At 57.7% G+C, this 13,711-nt stretch overlaps 1 protein-coding gene across 7 annotated transcripts in view; it reads left to right on the top strand.

Moving 5' to 3' along the window:
- The window catches only part of BAIAP2 (BAR/IMD domain containing adaptor protein 2), a 41,217-nt gene that overhangs the window by 878 nt on the left and 26,628 nt on the right, over positions 1–13,711 (top strand). For all 7 annotated transcript variants that reach the window (XM_072025761.1, XM_038165338.2, XM_038165335.2 and 4 more), the window contains exons 2-3: positions 7,658–7,733; positions 9,341–9,427. In XM_072025761.1, coding sequence (XP_071881862.1) covers positions 7,658–7,733; positions 9,341–9,427 — 163 coding nt within the window. The remainder of the gene's footprint in view (positions 1–7,657; positions 7,734–9,340; positions 9,428–13,711) is intronic.

The raw sequence follows: 13,711 nt of genomic DNA on the forward strand, positions 1-13,711 counted from the left end.
TCCCTGTGTCTGGAGTGGTCAGACCGAGTTACTTGTGAGCATTCAGGGGAAAAAAAACACCGACAGAAAAATTTAGCGTGAAAACCACCGAGGCAGGAAAGTTCCAAAGTCTCCTTTGGAACACCTCGGGCACAGCAGCTGCTCAAGCAGTGCTCATGGCACCCAAGCTGTTTGGCTGCTGGTGTAGGGCAGGGCTGCGGCTGGAGCGTTGTGCACGGGCATCAAGCAGCACATGGGATTTGGGTATCTATGGGACTCCATTTCACCCTCTAAATGCTGCTGGTCCATCAGTCCCTGTGCTTTTGTTACACACAGGCAGAGCCCATCACCCTAGGGTGCTGATTTAATGCCCCCAAGCATCCAAAATCTCCCCTCTCCTGGGCTCTTATCAGCGGGGCTGGGCGGGAGGTGCTGGAGCAGGGCGAGCACCGCGCGGTGCTTTGCAGGGTGCTTTGCACGCCCATGGTGTGCTCAGGCTCCAGGGGCAACTGCTCGGAAGGGTTTCAGCTGTGACTCAGGTGTTGTTTGAGGGGTGTTGTCCTGGGTGAGCTGCGGTGATGGCAGCTTGGTGGGGCAGGTAACAATTTCTCCAGGGCTCTGTGCGCACTGAGCGCGCAGGGTGGCTCTTGGGTGGCTTCAAACCCACCTTGGTGTTTGTCGTGACTGGAGGGGAGTGCTGAGAAGTTCTGCCCTAAGAACAACTGCACTTAGGAGTGCTGCTCCCCTGAGAACCCAGGGGTGGACGTTGGTCGTGCTCTTTGCTTGCCTCTGACCCTTGGCTCCATCACTCCTGCGCTGTGTGAGCCGTGGGGCTGGGAACTTGGCGAGGAGCTCGCAGCGAGCGGTTGCGCTGCCGGTGTCCAAACCTCACCTGGCTGAAGGTGGTGTGGGGTTGTCCCAGCACACCAGGTCCCAAAAGCAAGCAAAGGGAGTGTGAAGGTGACAGGCTGCAGTCAGGTCGCACCTGAATCTGTTTGAGGGAGCAGCCGGGGTGCAGAGGGTGAGAGCTTGAAGCTGGAGGCAAATCTTGTGGCTTTCCCCAGCGACATCCAGCTTCTCAGCGCTGGTGACTGGAGGAAGACAGTGATGACTGTATTTGCATTTTCCTCAGTCAATGAGGTGCCTTTTCTCTGAAGATGATGGTGCTTTTCTTGGCTTCCGGAGGTGTTGCATGGGGTACGTGCAGGAAGCAGGCGTTTGCCTCTTTCTTGGAGGACTCGTGCAGCCCCGTGGAGCGCCGCGCCAGGGCTGGTGGCTCGGGGCAGTGTTGGCTGCGAGCTCCTGGAGCTCTGGAAGCTTGGGAATCTCCCAGTCCAAAATCAACCCTCAGTGCTTCGCATCCCCATTGCCAAAGTGGTTTTTATCCCGTGCTTTTCTGGCCTTTGCTGGAGCCTGAGCCGCACTTGGGGCAAAAATTGGGCCAGGAGGAGCTGAGCCAGAGGAAGGGGCTGAGGCAGGGGCTGAGTGCTGCCTCCCCCAAACCCGGGCACAGGGTGGGGGTGGCAGCAGCTCTGTGCCTCCCTTCCAGCTGCTGCCATCCTCTCCTCAGCTTCCAACCCCACTGGGGCCGTGGGGCCGCGCCGCTTCCCCTGCGGTGCCTGGAGCAGCTCTCGCAGTCGCTCCCCGTGCCCGGCACCCTTCTCCCCCAGCGCAGGCTTTCCTGAGGCGTTCTGCTTGGGAAGCCCATTGTAATTATGTTCCAGAACCAGTGTTCACCCTCGGAGTGACTGTGCTAATGAGATGGTGGAGGAGCTGTCAGCCGCCCCCTTGCCGATGCTGCCACTACAGGCAGCTGCCTACACATGTGTAGTAATTACAGAGGGAGACGGAGGATGCTGGCACCTTCCACCAACGTAATCCCACCTTCCCCTGGCGCTGATTCACTTGTGTGGACCTTGCTGGAGCAGCACAGCTGCGGGGCTGGCTCCGAGGGCTCTGCAAGCACGGGGCCGGGCAAAGCTCCTGCTGGAGGATCAGGCTCTGGACACCTTCCCGTGAGCCCGGGCTGCTCCTGGTGCAGCAGCTCCCGAGCCCTGCTTCGTCCTTCGCGCATCGCACGGAGCCTCGCAGGAAGGAAGGAGGGATGATTCCTCCTTCCCCCCCCCGAAGACAAATCTGTCTCACTTACGACAGATTAGATTACTGCAGTTTACAGGCCAACCTCCATTTCATTTTAGAGCCATTCCTTTGCGTGGAAGATTGCTTTGCAGTGGTGTGTGAATAGCTCTGCGCTCGGAGCAGGGTTTGCTTAAAAACACCCCAAACTCGGAGCCTCGTTGCCTCGCGCAAACACAGACACAATTTCTGATAGTCGCTTGCTCCACATCAGATATAATAAATGTTATTGCCAGCGTAACAGCCTCTTGCCTCATTATCTCCAAGTCCTGAGGGAAGGGGGGATTCTTGCTCAAGTGAATCAGAAGGGAAATGGTGGGTGGCTCGGTGTGTTTGGCAGCGGAGGGAAAACGCGCTCTGACAGAAGATGAAAGAGCTGGCCCCAGAAACCAGCCTGTGCCACCCCCAAATTTTGTGTGCTGAGCTCTCGGGCCCTTGGAGCGCTGGGTGCTTCCTGCACCCTGAGCTCTGGGGCTCCGAGGTGAGCCCTGCAGCACCTCTGTGGGTGCTGTGCTGGTGGCTGGGGAGCGCGCTGTGCCGAGCGAGCTGTGCCGAGCTGCTGCCCTGCACTGACTGCAGGAGGGTGCAGGGTGTGGAGACTGGGATCGGTGCCTTTTAGCGAGCAGGGCCCGGGGCTGTGGTGTTTTCACAGGGGCAGCCCGATTCTGCCGAGCTGCACCTCTGTGGGCGTCTCGGCGCTGCGGCGGAGCTGACTTGCAGCTTTGTGCTGATCGGGCGCTTCTGGCGGTGTGGGGCTGCCCAAGCTGCTCCTTCCCCTCCTTCCCATGGCTCTGCCACGGTGTGGAGAGGGGTTTGTGAGCCCTGCTGCACCCCTCAAATCCACTGAAACATGCGGGTTACCAAGTGTTATCCAGAAGGTAGCTCACAAGCTGCCCAAGGTACCCCGAATGCGCCCTGTGCCGCTGGCTTTGCCTTGGGTGGCTCCTTGTGCTGCGCCTGCTCGCAGCTGGGGTTTTGCAGCCCTGCTGCTCGTGTTGCAGGGCGTAGGGCAGCTGGCTGCAAGCAGCCCCCACGCAGGCACTGGTCTTGCAAAAGCTCTTGGCAGAGCTGAGCCCTTTGGCACTGGGAGCAGTGGCCCCGCAGCCCCCAGCTCCCGGTGGCTGTCCTGGCTCACAGCAGAGCCCCTGGGGCTGGAGCTGGCTCTGCCGTGCGGTGCTCCTGCTTTTGGGATCCTGTGGGGTGCTCCCAGGGGGTGCCACCAGCCAGCGTGCTGCTGGTGCTCTGCACCCTGCAGGGCTTCAGCTCCCTCCAAGCCTGTACCCAGGCTCTAGCCCTGAAGCTTGTGTGCCTCACCTCTGACATGGTGCCTAGGTGTGAAATTAAGTGGTTTACAGCTTAAAGAAGGGTTCCTGCTCTTACCCTGCCCTGAAGACCACCCTGAGCCCTTCCACTCGTTCACAGCGAATTTTGGGATCTCTTGGCACAGTGGCCTTGCTGCTGGCAACGGAGGGATGCGGAACAAGAGCTATCAGCAGCTCTGCTTGGGAAAGGCAGCTGCTGTGCTGTGTGTTACGGTACCTGAGACCCCAGGGACTTGGGATGGTGGGGGAATTCCTGGGGCAGAGCAGCGGGGTGTGTTTTAAGGTGCTGAGCATCCCTACAGCCAGCCCCACAGCGCCCAGAGCTGGGGCTCGTCCCACCACCGAGCTCGGGGCAGGGCGCGCGGAGGTGGTGGCAGCAACGGGGTTTGTTTGGACATTAAATATTAACACAGAAATAATGGAAGGCGTTCCCAAAGCAGGGCTGACCCATTTAGAAACAAAACTTCCTCGTAGCTGAGCTGCCAGCGCGGGGTGGCTCTGCTGTAAGGAGACCCCCACGGAGCTTGGCACGGCCACGGCGTCCCGCAGGGGTGCTGTGGGGTGCCTTGGGGGTGTGGGGTGGGCTTTGGGGAAATCATGAAGCCTGTTCTTAATTTTTTTTTAAAGACTTCAGGGAGGCAGTGTGAAGGTCTGCCTCCTGTGCAAGGGAAACTTGATACAACGCGAGGCAGCTCCACTTCCAGCTTGTTCTTGGGGAGCACTCTTAATTGACTTTTAATTGTGGGCTGGTTATTATGGCACTGGAGCAGCAGGTGAATCCTTGCTGTAGCACAAAGTGGAGCCCACTCGGAGGGGAGAGATGTTGAGCTCGCTTTCTGTGGACTCTTCTCCCCCCCCTAACTCACAGGGCTGTGTCCTGGAGACCTCGTGCTTTGCATTAGTTTCGTTTTTGGCAGCTGAAAAAAGCCATGCCAATCCCAGAGAGCTGAGTGGTATTACCCAGGGAATTCAGCGTAGTGGAACAAAGCAAAGCCCTTTCAACCTTTGGCTGCCAGATTTCTTTTTTGTCTGTGTTTTTCTAAACTCTGCCCAGGCTGGCATGTGGAAGGCAAACAACTTGGGGGTGGTGCTGATGGAGCAAAATTTGAGGGAGGGCGAGATTTGCTTCCAGTACCAGAATTGCTCCAAATATCAGCTTTAGGGTAGCGTCTGGCAAACCTGGCTTCACCTTCCCAGCTCACAGAAGCCCCTGCAGGAGCACACAGACACACACAGACTGCTCCCTGCCCTCTCCGTGTGCCCCTCCGGGGGCTGCTGGCACACCGGTCCCCCCAGCAGGCAGCTGTGGTGCTGTGCCGGCTCTCCTGGGCACGAGAAACTTGTTGAGTCCCTGGTGTAAAGGTGTTTATCTTCCAGTGTTTGTTTCTTCCTGGTAGCTCTCCAGCTTCTCTGTGTTGGGGGATATGGAGGTGTTAGCTCTGGAGCTGGCTTCCTTTCCCACCGTGGCAGTGAAAATGAGGGCTGAAAAACTCTATTTTTATCTCTGGAGTGAAGAGCCCTTTTTTTTTTTTTTTATGCCCTTATCCTGCGGGGCTGTTTATGTTGGAGTCTCTAGGCCACGTCTTAAAGACATTCACTTTCAGCAAACTTCCTCCTAAGGGTTTCAGGGGTTTTATTTGGCCAGCACAAGTCGCCTCCCTCCCCTCCCCTTGGTTAGCGGGATCCTTTCTGCTTTGATTTGCTGCGTCGCTTCGTGCCTCTTGTGCCCCAGCCCCCTGCCTGGGGAAGATGTGCTGGATTTTGGGAGGGCATTTCCTCAAATCCGTGCCGTATCCCTGCAGGTCGAGAGGAGCTTTCAGCCCTGAGCTTTGCTCCCTGGCACTGCCACCTGCACCAGTGCCCTGGTGCTGAGCCCATTCGGGTGCTGGTTCTTGGAGCTTCGTTTTGGGGAAGATTTGTTTATTTGGGCACTGCTGCAAAAACTGGTTTATTTATACACACACGCACGCATACATACACAAACACTTATTGCACTTAACCCAGCAAACTGTTTAAAAAATCCTTTCCCTGCAGAAATTCTGCCAATTTCCCTCCTGCACGGGCGCTGCTCAGCCTCAGGTGGCTGGGGCCGAGCTCTGCGTGGCGGTGGCACGCCGCGGGGACGCGGCCGACCGAAGCCAAACGTGACGTGGGAAGGACGGAGCAGCCCTCCCCGGTGTTAATTAGCTCCTGTGCAATTGCCTCCTACAATTAGGGAAAACAACTCGCTACATGGCTTGTTGCTACGGGTTAATTTTCTCCTCTCAAGCTGAGCGCATTCGCTGAGCGGCTCCATGCTGCCCCGGAGGAGCCCTCCTGTGCTGTAGGAGGCTGGCCCACAGCCCCAATTAGCCCTGGAGTCCTCATTAGCCTCGTGCTCACCACGTCAGATCCCCTTGGGTCATCTCCTGTCCCTTGCATCGTGGGCTCTGAGGCTTGGCAGCTTTGCTCGGGGCTGCCCTGGGGCTCTGCGCCCTGTCCCCCAGCTGTTGCTGCGTTACGGGGGGGATTTGGGATCCCCTGTGCCAGCACTGAAGCGATGCCCTTGGTGTGCTCGGCATGGACTGGGGCAGAGCATCATCCCACGCGGGTTGCTGCTCATGGAAATTAAATTTTGAACAAGGGGAAGGCGACAGCTTGGCTGCCCCAGCCGATCCGTCCTGCACGCAGAAGAAAATGAAACCACGGTGCCCGGGAAAGGCCAGGCAGCAGGAACTCGGGATAAAAATGCCCCAGGCAGAAAATGAGCTTTATAGTGTTTGGCCAGCTTCAGATGAGGTGACAGCTGCTTAATCAGCTTATTTGACAGAAGTGTCTGTCTGCTGCCTTCCCAGCACAGGGAGCTGCTGGCAGCGGTGCGGGGCACAGCCCCGGTCCCCTGGGCACCCACAGCTGGGGATGTGTGGGCAGCTGCCCACGGGATGGGGCAGGGGTGTGGGGCTGGACCCAGGGTTGCTGCAGGGTCTGGAGGGTGCAGGGGGCATGGGGGCATCGCTGCCTTTTTCCCAGCCCAGCTGGGAGTCAGAGATTTGTTTTAGAGCTGCTGTCGGTGCTGGGAGTGAGTCGCTTTGGCAGGAGAGGGTCAGTCGCTGCTGTGACCAACGTACAAAGAGCTGTTCTTGTGTGTGATCCGATTAGTCCTTCTCTGCCTCATGGTTAAATAAGGATCTTAAAGGGAGGGAGGAGGGAAAGCCCAGCAGACTGTTTCTGGTGTGCTGTGTTCTCGTTTCTGCATTTTTGGGCAGCTGGGAAGTGACACCAAGCGCTCGGCCACTGGGGTGCAATTCTTCCCATGGAGCTTTAGCTACAGCTGGCACCAGCTTGCTGGGGATGATGCGCTTTTTGGGGCTGTCTTGGCTCAGCAGTTGCTTTGGATGCTGCCCTCCAGCCCCTCCTGCTTGTCCGTGGCAGACCAGGCTGGTGCTGCTGTGCTGGTCCCAGGACGGGGCTTTCACCAGCGGTCACTTCCCAGTGCGCTGCTTGGCCTGAGGGCTTGTGGGCTGCCCTCTCAGCCAGTTATGGTCATTTACACCACGTTATGGCCACTTTCACCATATCTGATAATGTTCTGGGCTGGAGCAATTATTACATTGCAGCTCTTGTGTGAGGCTGTAGGTCCCAGCTGCTTTCCAACGAGCACGCTGTGGAGCCGCATTGCCATGCACCATCCACCTCATAGGGTTCAAAACCTGCACGTAGTCCTTCCTGGTGAAGGGAGGGTGCCTGAGAGGTCTGCCCACCCCCCTCCTGTGCCTGGGCTCTGCCCCTGGTATCAGTGGCCCCTGCTGGAGCCTGCCTGGGGAAGCTGCTCCAGGGTGGCTGTGCTCAGCGGAAGGCGGCGGTGCCCTCAGTGGGGCTGGGCGAGGGATGGATTGGGTTGTTCCTGGCTGTGTTCAAGAGTTGTCGTGTCAGATTTAGCATTGGGCTACTTCCATGTGTTGTGCATTCAGTTACCCACAGTGGAAGTTACCCCAAGTTACCCCACTTGCCCTTCTGGGCCATTAGGGCTGCTGGTTTGGAGCAGTGCTGCCAAGACGTGGCTGTGCCAAAGGCTTCGGTGCGCAACCAGCGTGCTCGGGGTGTCGGGAGGTTTGTGTTGGGCTCCAGGGGGCTTTGCTCTGTCTCTGCCTTCGTGAGCACAGAGCTGGCCATTCAGCATGAGCCCTGAGCTGCCCCCAGCTCCTGACACCTCTGCTAACGTCTGCTGTCCTCTCTTCCAGACGATCATGGAGCAGTTCAATCCCAGCCTCAGGAATTTCATTTCTATGGGGAAGACCTACGAAAAAGCCTTAGCAAGTAAGTGAAACCACACTGCTGATGTGTTTAGGGCTGAAACGCTGGAGGGTGTGAGCCCTGTGCAGGTCACACGTTGTTGAATCTCTAAAATTATTTAAGTTCTCTTTAAAAGTGTTGCTTGAATGTTCACACTGTCCAGAACAATACATTGGAAAAGAAGGGAAAAACCTGAAATATTGGTGGCAGCTCTCAACTGGGAATATAGGGTGCCATTGGGAGCCACTAGAGAAGTGTGGATTTAACTGAGCAAACTGAATTGATGAAACCCAAAACCCAACTGTTTTGACTTGATGGCTTTGGATGCCCAGCTCTGCAGCAGCTCCGTGCAGAGGTAGCTTGCTCTGCCTCTGCTCGCTTCAGAAAATTGCGCTGCGTGTCTCCTGGATTTTATTTTTTAAATTGGCTTGGTGAAGATGCCTTCGAGGGAGGAGGCTGTCATAATCTTAACTCGGCAGAAAAAAATATTTGTCTGATGTTCTTAAAGGGTGGTGCTGGAAACACGACCTCTGGGAAGGATCTGTGTGTTCCTGCCTCGTGCCTGGAGCCTGTCTTGTTCCCCGCAGCCAGGCTGGGCTCCTGGGTATTTCCATGGGGGTTTGGTGGATGCAGGCCCCCTTGGCATCCCTCCGAGCTGCTCTGCCTCCCTACCCAGTGGTGTTTTTGGGGCTGGGGGGGGGGGTGAAGTGGCTGTGGTGGGGGTGACGTCCTCCTGGGGCACCGCGGGCTGGCACTGCACAGCCCCTAATGATGCTAACGAAGTGGGGCTCATGCTTTGGGCGTGCTGCTGCCACTTAGTCCATGTTTGGCCTCCAAACTGGTGCAGACACTGGGGAGAAGCAGTCCTGGGGGGCAGAAATGTTCTGAAATGTTCCACTGGTGCATGGTGTACCCACTTGGCTGGCACAGCTGCTTCCAGCGTGCCGGGTTTGTCACAGTTTGGAGCTGGGCGCACGGTTACCGCAGTGCTGTGTGGGGACCCGGTGTGATCATCCAGCTTCTGTTTTTCTCACGTCCCTGCTCTGGGTGAGGCCAAGATCTTCCCGCAATCTTTAAAGCTGTCTCTGGTCATCCTTTATTTGGGATCCTGGAGCTTGTGGGGGCACCTGAAGGAAGCGCATTAATCACCGAACGATGCTGGATGCGCTTCGGTGGTGCACGATCCGGTGGCGTTGAGCTGTGGAGCTGTACAACATGTTCCCGTGATTAGAGGAAACCCCCTGCTTATCTGATTAAAGTGAAGTGTGTAGCTGGAATGTCAACAAACAAGACCGAACTCCTAATGAATGTCTGTGATAGTCAATTATTCCACGGTGCTGCTTCTGAGCAGCGCTGAGCAGGCTGCTGGTTACGCAGGAATGAAAACCACCGAGGTCTTGCACGTACCTTTTTTCTCCTAAATAGCTCTGTAATCTTGCTGCGCTAGCTTTCCTCCTCGGTGTGTTCTTTCTGCGCTAATTTTGCCTGTTTGTTGTCTCACCCCTCCCCGTGGGGTTAAGCCCTTTGAAGTAAGAGCTTTTTTGTTTTAGTGTTTAGCGCCTATTCAGTGCCGTGGAAGTTGTAATAGCCATGAAAGAGGCCATAACCTGCCTTTTTTTTGATGCTCTTAGGTATGACATACGCAGCAAAAGGATACTTCGATGCTCTGGTTAAGATGGGAGAGCTGGCCAGCGAAAGCCAAGGATCCAAGGAGCTGGGTAAGTCGCCTGCTCACGGCTGGATGGAGTCAGTCCAGGGCAGGCTGAAAGCAGGGGATGGGACCAGCTCCGTGCTGGTGGGGAGAAGGAGCTGGGTGTGGGGCTGATCCTCCTGATATAAACGCTGGTTGTGCCTCCCTTCACTGTTAATGTAGCTTAAAAAAATCCTGCTAATCTTAGTCTCTGGGTTCTGAGATGTCAGCTGCTCGTGGTGCTGGCGGAGGGGAAGTGTTTGCACAGAGCTGCTTCGCTGGTGCTTTTGTCTTGGCTCAGAGCAGCCCCAGCTCCCCGGGAAGCCGTGGCAGTGCTGGGCACCTCCGTGGGCTTCGGTCCTGAGAAAGAGCAGGAGGTGGGGATGCCTGGGGACATTACCCAGGTTGGGTGTGCTGCAGCAGGGCTCCTGGCAGCATCGCAGCGTGTGGGAGCTGCGCTCGTACCCAGCACCCTGCTGAGCTCAGCGGAGCCACTGCAGGGGCTGCTCGTGCCCTGCCTGCTGTGTCCCGGCACGGTGCCACTGGTGACCTGCTTGGGCTCATGTCCGAGCTGTGACATGCTGAGTCCCGCTGCTCTGTGCCCATTTTCCCCTTCTTTGGCGAGCTGCTGTTCCTGGGGCTCTGCAGCTCATGGTCCCCCCAGGGATGCCGTGCTCGGTGCTCCAAGCACCCTGTGCAGCCCCAGCTGCGCTCCCGCCTGCCGCCTCGCTGGCCAGATGCTGCACAAGTTGTGCTCTTTGCTGCCATCCGAGGCAGTGGATTTTCAAGGAGGTGGCTGTGAAGGCTCCCGGGGTGCTGAGCAGCCCCCAGCGGGGCTGGCCCTGGGCTCGTGGTGCTGTGCGGTGCCGGAGCCACGGCCGGATCCAGCTCCGGCTCTGCTGCACGCAGCTCGTTGGCGTAGTCTGGGTTTTTATGGAGAGGCACGAGGTGTCTATGGAAACCGGCTTTATCGCTCGGATTAAAGCTGCCTCTAGCAATCTGTTTCTGTTTAATAAATAAAGCGAGAGCCCTGCCGGCGATGCGTGCAGCAGGCGAGGCTGAAGGCTGCGCAGACGTCGTTCGAGGGCTTCCTCTGCTGCTCGCGAGGCTTTCACTGCCTCTTTGGGGCCGCAAGCCACGGTGGCTTTGTCATCCTGGAAGTGAAAGCCTGGGGAAGGTTCCCCAGAGCGGTTCAGCTGCGTGGGCAGGAGCTGGTGCCACAAACCCGGCTTCCCCTTTGGAGCAGCTGCAGGCTTCGCTCGCCCTGGCGTGGCTTCTGGTGGCCCTGCTTCCCAGGGGAAAGCAGCCTGAAAGCTGGCTTTGCGAGGGCTCTCCTGGTGTGCACGGGATATTTTGGGGTTGGTTTCAAATGCTCGTAGGTGACTGCTTCCCATCCGTGGTGTGCACTTTGGGGGCTCGGCGGTGGAAGGGGATTTCTGGCAGCCCCTGTTAGCCCCGACCCACACCCAGCGGCTGCTCCTCAGCCCTCCTGCTGCGGTGATCTTGCTGGTTATTTATTGTGGCAGCTGCTCCACACGCAGAAGAAAGCGGAGATAACATTTCTGGCTGTGGTTCCCCGGAGCTGATAAGAGGCAGGGACGCCACCCCGTCCCAATGGGGATGTGCAAACGGGCTGAGGAATGCTTCAGCCTGGGCTGTGCCAGCCGAAGGTAAGGCAGTGCCTGGGAACACCTTGAGCTTATCAGCCCTCTGCTGATAGTGCTGGAAGCCAGCCCTGGGCTCTGGGTGGTTTCATGCCTTACCAAAGGCTGTAGCAAATGGGGCTGTTTGTAATGACATTCGTGGGCCTGAGCTGGTCCCGTTGGGGGTGGGTTCCTCCCCAAAGGGCGGCACAGGGGATGCTGCGCCAAGAGGAGGATCCGGGATTTGTTTCCTCCTTAACACTTCTCTGAGCATGGGTATTTTTCTGGGGCCATTTCTGGGACAAAGCATCAATAGAAAGTAAAACTACAGCAGATCTTCTCTGAAAGGAGATGAAAACCCTGCATCTGTCCCAGATCCTGATGCTCTGCACCCTCCCGGAGCAGGGTTGGGGCTGACCCTGCTGTGGCCCCTCCAGCCCAGCTCAACACCACAGCAGCACGAGTGGCTCTGAGGAGCTTGTTCTTTAATCTGGGTGCTGGAAAGCCACCGGTTGGTGGTCCCTTCCTCTGCAAACATGCTGGGTATCCAGAACAGGACAGCTCGCTGGCTGGTTCTGCTTGGCATTTGCTTTATTTAATAAAAAATATAAAGATGCTGCACGCTTACCTTGATGCCCCCCCCGGTGTCTGCCAGACCGCTGCCTCCAGCCCGGCTCTGTGCTCAGCGCTTCACATGTTTCACAAATTCCCCACCAGATTTTCGGAGCAGCGTGGAGACGGGATAATCTCACGCAGTAACGGGAAACCGAGCAATCATGAAGCACTTGAGTTGTAATCCGCTCTGCGCCCTGGGTTTTTTTGGGTGCAGGCACCCGGTGGGGCTGTCGTGCTGCCAGCCCCACTGCCTGATCCGTGGAAACTTGCTCTAGGAAGCTCCTAAGGAGCCTGAGTCTGCCCCCAAAGTGCTCGGGTACCTTTGGCCCTTGTGCTGCTGCTGCCAGCAGAAATGCAGCGCTGAAATCACCTGGATGCTGCTCAAAGCGCTTCTTCCAGGGGCTGAGCAGCACCTGCAGAGAGCTCCTTGGGCTGGGGGAAGGTTTCGTTTTGGGGCTGCTTTTTCTCCAAGGTCCCCTTGGAGCAGAGGCTGAGTGAAGCCCGGCGCCACGACAGGGGAAGGAATGCAGTAATTAGTTTTCCATTGTTCAGCTGCAGCGAGCCTCCCCGAGATAATGGGCCTTTTGATGCCCGGTTTGCCCGATAAAATCGTATCCCGTGGCACCTCTGAGCTCCAGTCTGCTGCCGAGCTGCCCGGTGCCAGTGCAGGAGGACACCGGGCTCCGAGAGTGGTGCATGGCGCACGGACCGGGGGTGCTGGACCTGCACCCCGCAGGGTGCCCCAGGAGGGGCTCTGTGGCTGGTCCCAGTGGGGACAGCCCAGGGGTGCTACTGGTGGGGACGGGAAGAGCCTGGTGGGACACCCCGGGCTGCCCAAGCACGTCCCAGCTCCTGGCCTGGCTCTCGGTGGCCTTGGCGCGGTGCGGAGGCTTTGTGCTGCGCTCGATGCTCTGGGGAGGTTTATTAATCTGTTAATTGGATTTGCAGCTGTTTCGGGCAGGAGCTTCCTGCAGCAGATATAGATCCCAAAGAGCCAAAGGTCATGGTAGCAGCAAAGTGTTTAATACGTGAGCTGGGGGGGCCGTGAGGTGCTGGAGCAGCCTGGTGGTGGCCGTGGTGCTTGGTGCCTGCTCGTACCCGTGAGAGCAGAGCCTGGGAAACCAGCACGGCTCTCAGGACATCTCCCCCCACGATCAGCAGCTTGTGGTGTCCCTGCAAAGTGTCCCTGGGTGGGGGAGCAGTGGGAATCCCGTGGCATCACCCTTCTGAGGTTGGACTTAACGATGCGCTTCAGCAGGTAACGATCTGGCACTGCCAGAAGGGGTGGGTGCTCTGGAGCCGGGTGCTCCCCCCTGCAGCTCTGTCAAAGGCCTCATTTGCCAGAGGAATTGTTCCTGAAATTCAGGACTCTGCCTCCGAGGTTGTTCTTAGCCAGAAACTTCCCAGCACGGGGGGCACGATGGCCCCAAGCAGTGAGCGTGGTCCCCTCACCTCTGTCCTGTGAGCGCCGGGCACCCTGCGCTGAGCATCACTGAGCTGCTTGAGGACACCCTGGTGAGATCCAGGTAATTCGTGGAGTGGGGTCTGTAAGAAAGGAGCTTGTTAAATCCAAGGTGTGGGAATAAAACAACGCCTTTAAAAGCTGCCTGCCCCAGGGGGGACTGTTCTGTCTGCGTTGCCTTTTCGCTGCCTGAAACCTTCCCTGTCGGAGCAGCCTCCCTCCCCGGGTTGCTCTCACCACCTGTGCCTGGGGAAGCGATGGAGGCTGCTGGGTGAGCAGCTGCCAAGAACTGTGTCTGGCTGCAGCTGCTGGCTCTTCGCAGCCTGTGTTTAGTGCTGGGATTTCAGCTGTGGCAGTGACATCTCCTGGGGGTGCCACCTGCCTGCGCCCCCGGTGCCCAGCCCCATGGGGACAAGGCTCCCCTGGTGCTGTGGTGGGGTCCATGAGCCATGTCCAGGGGCTGGCTTCTGCCATCCAGCAGCAGCAGAGCTGTGAGATCGTGGGTTTTAGGCAGGGGTGCAACCTCCTTTTAGGCAGGGGTGCGTCCTCCTCCATCTGGAGATGGGGATGTGAGGGGGAGCAGCGCATCGGT

This window comes from Anas platyrhynchos, chromosome 19, assembly GCF_047663525.1.
Source record: "Anas platyrhynchos isolate ZD024472 breed Pekin duck chromosome 19, IASCAAS_PekinDuck_T2T, whole genome shotgun sequence".
In the NCBI taxonomy this organism is placed as follows: domain Eukaryota; kingdom Metazoa; phylum Chordata; class Aves; order Anseriformes; family Anatidae; genus Anas; species Anas platyrhynchos.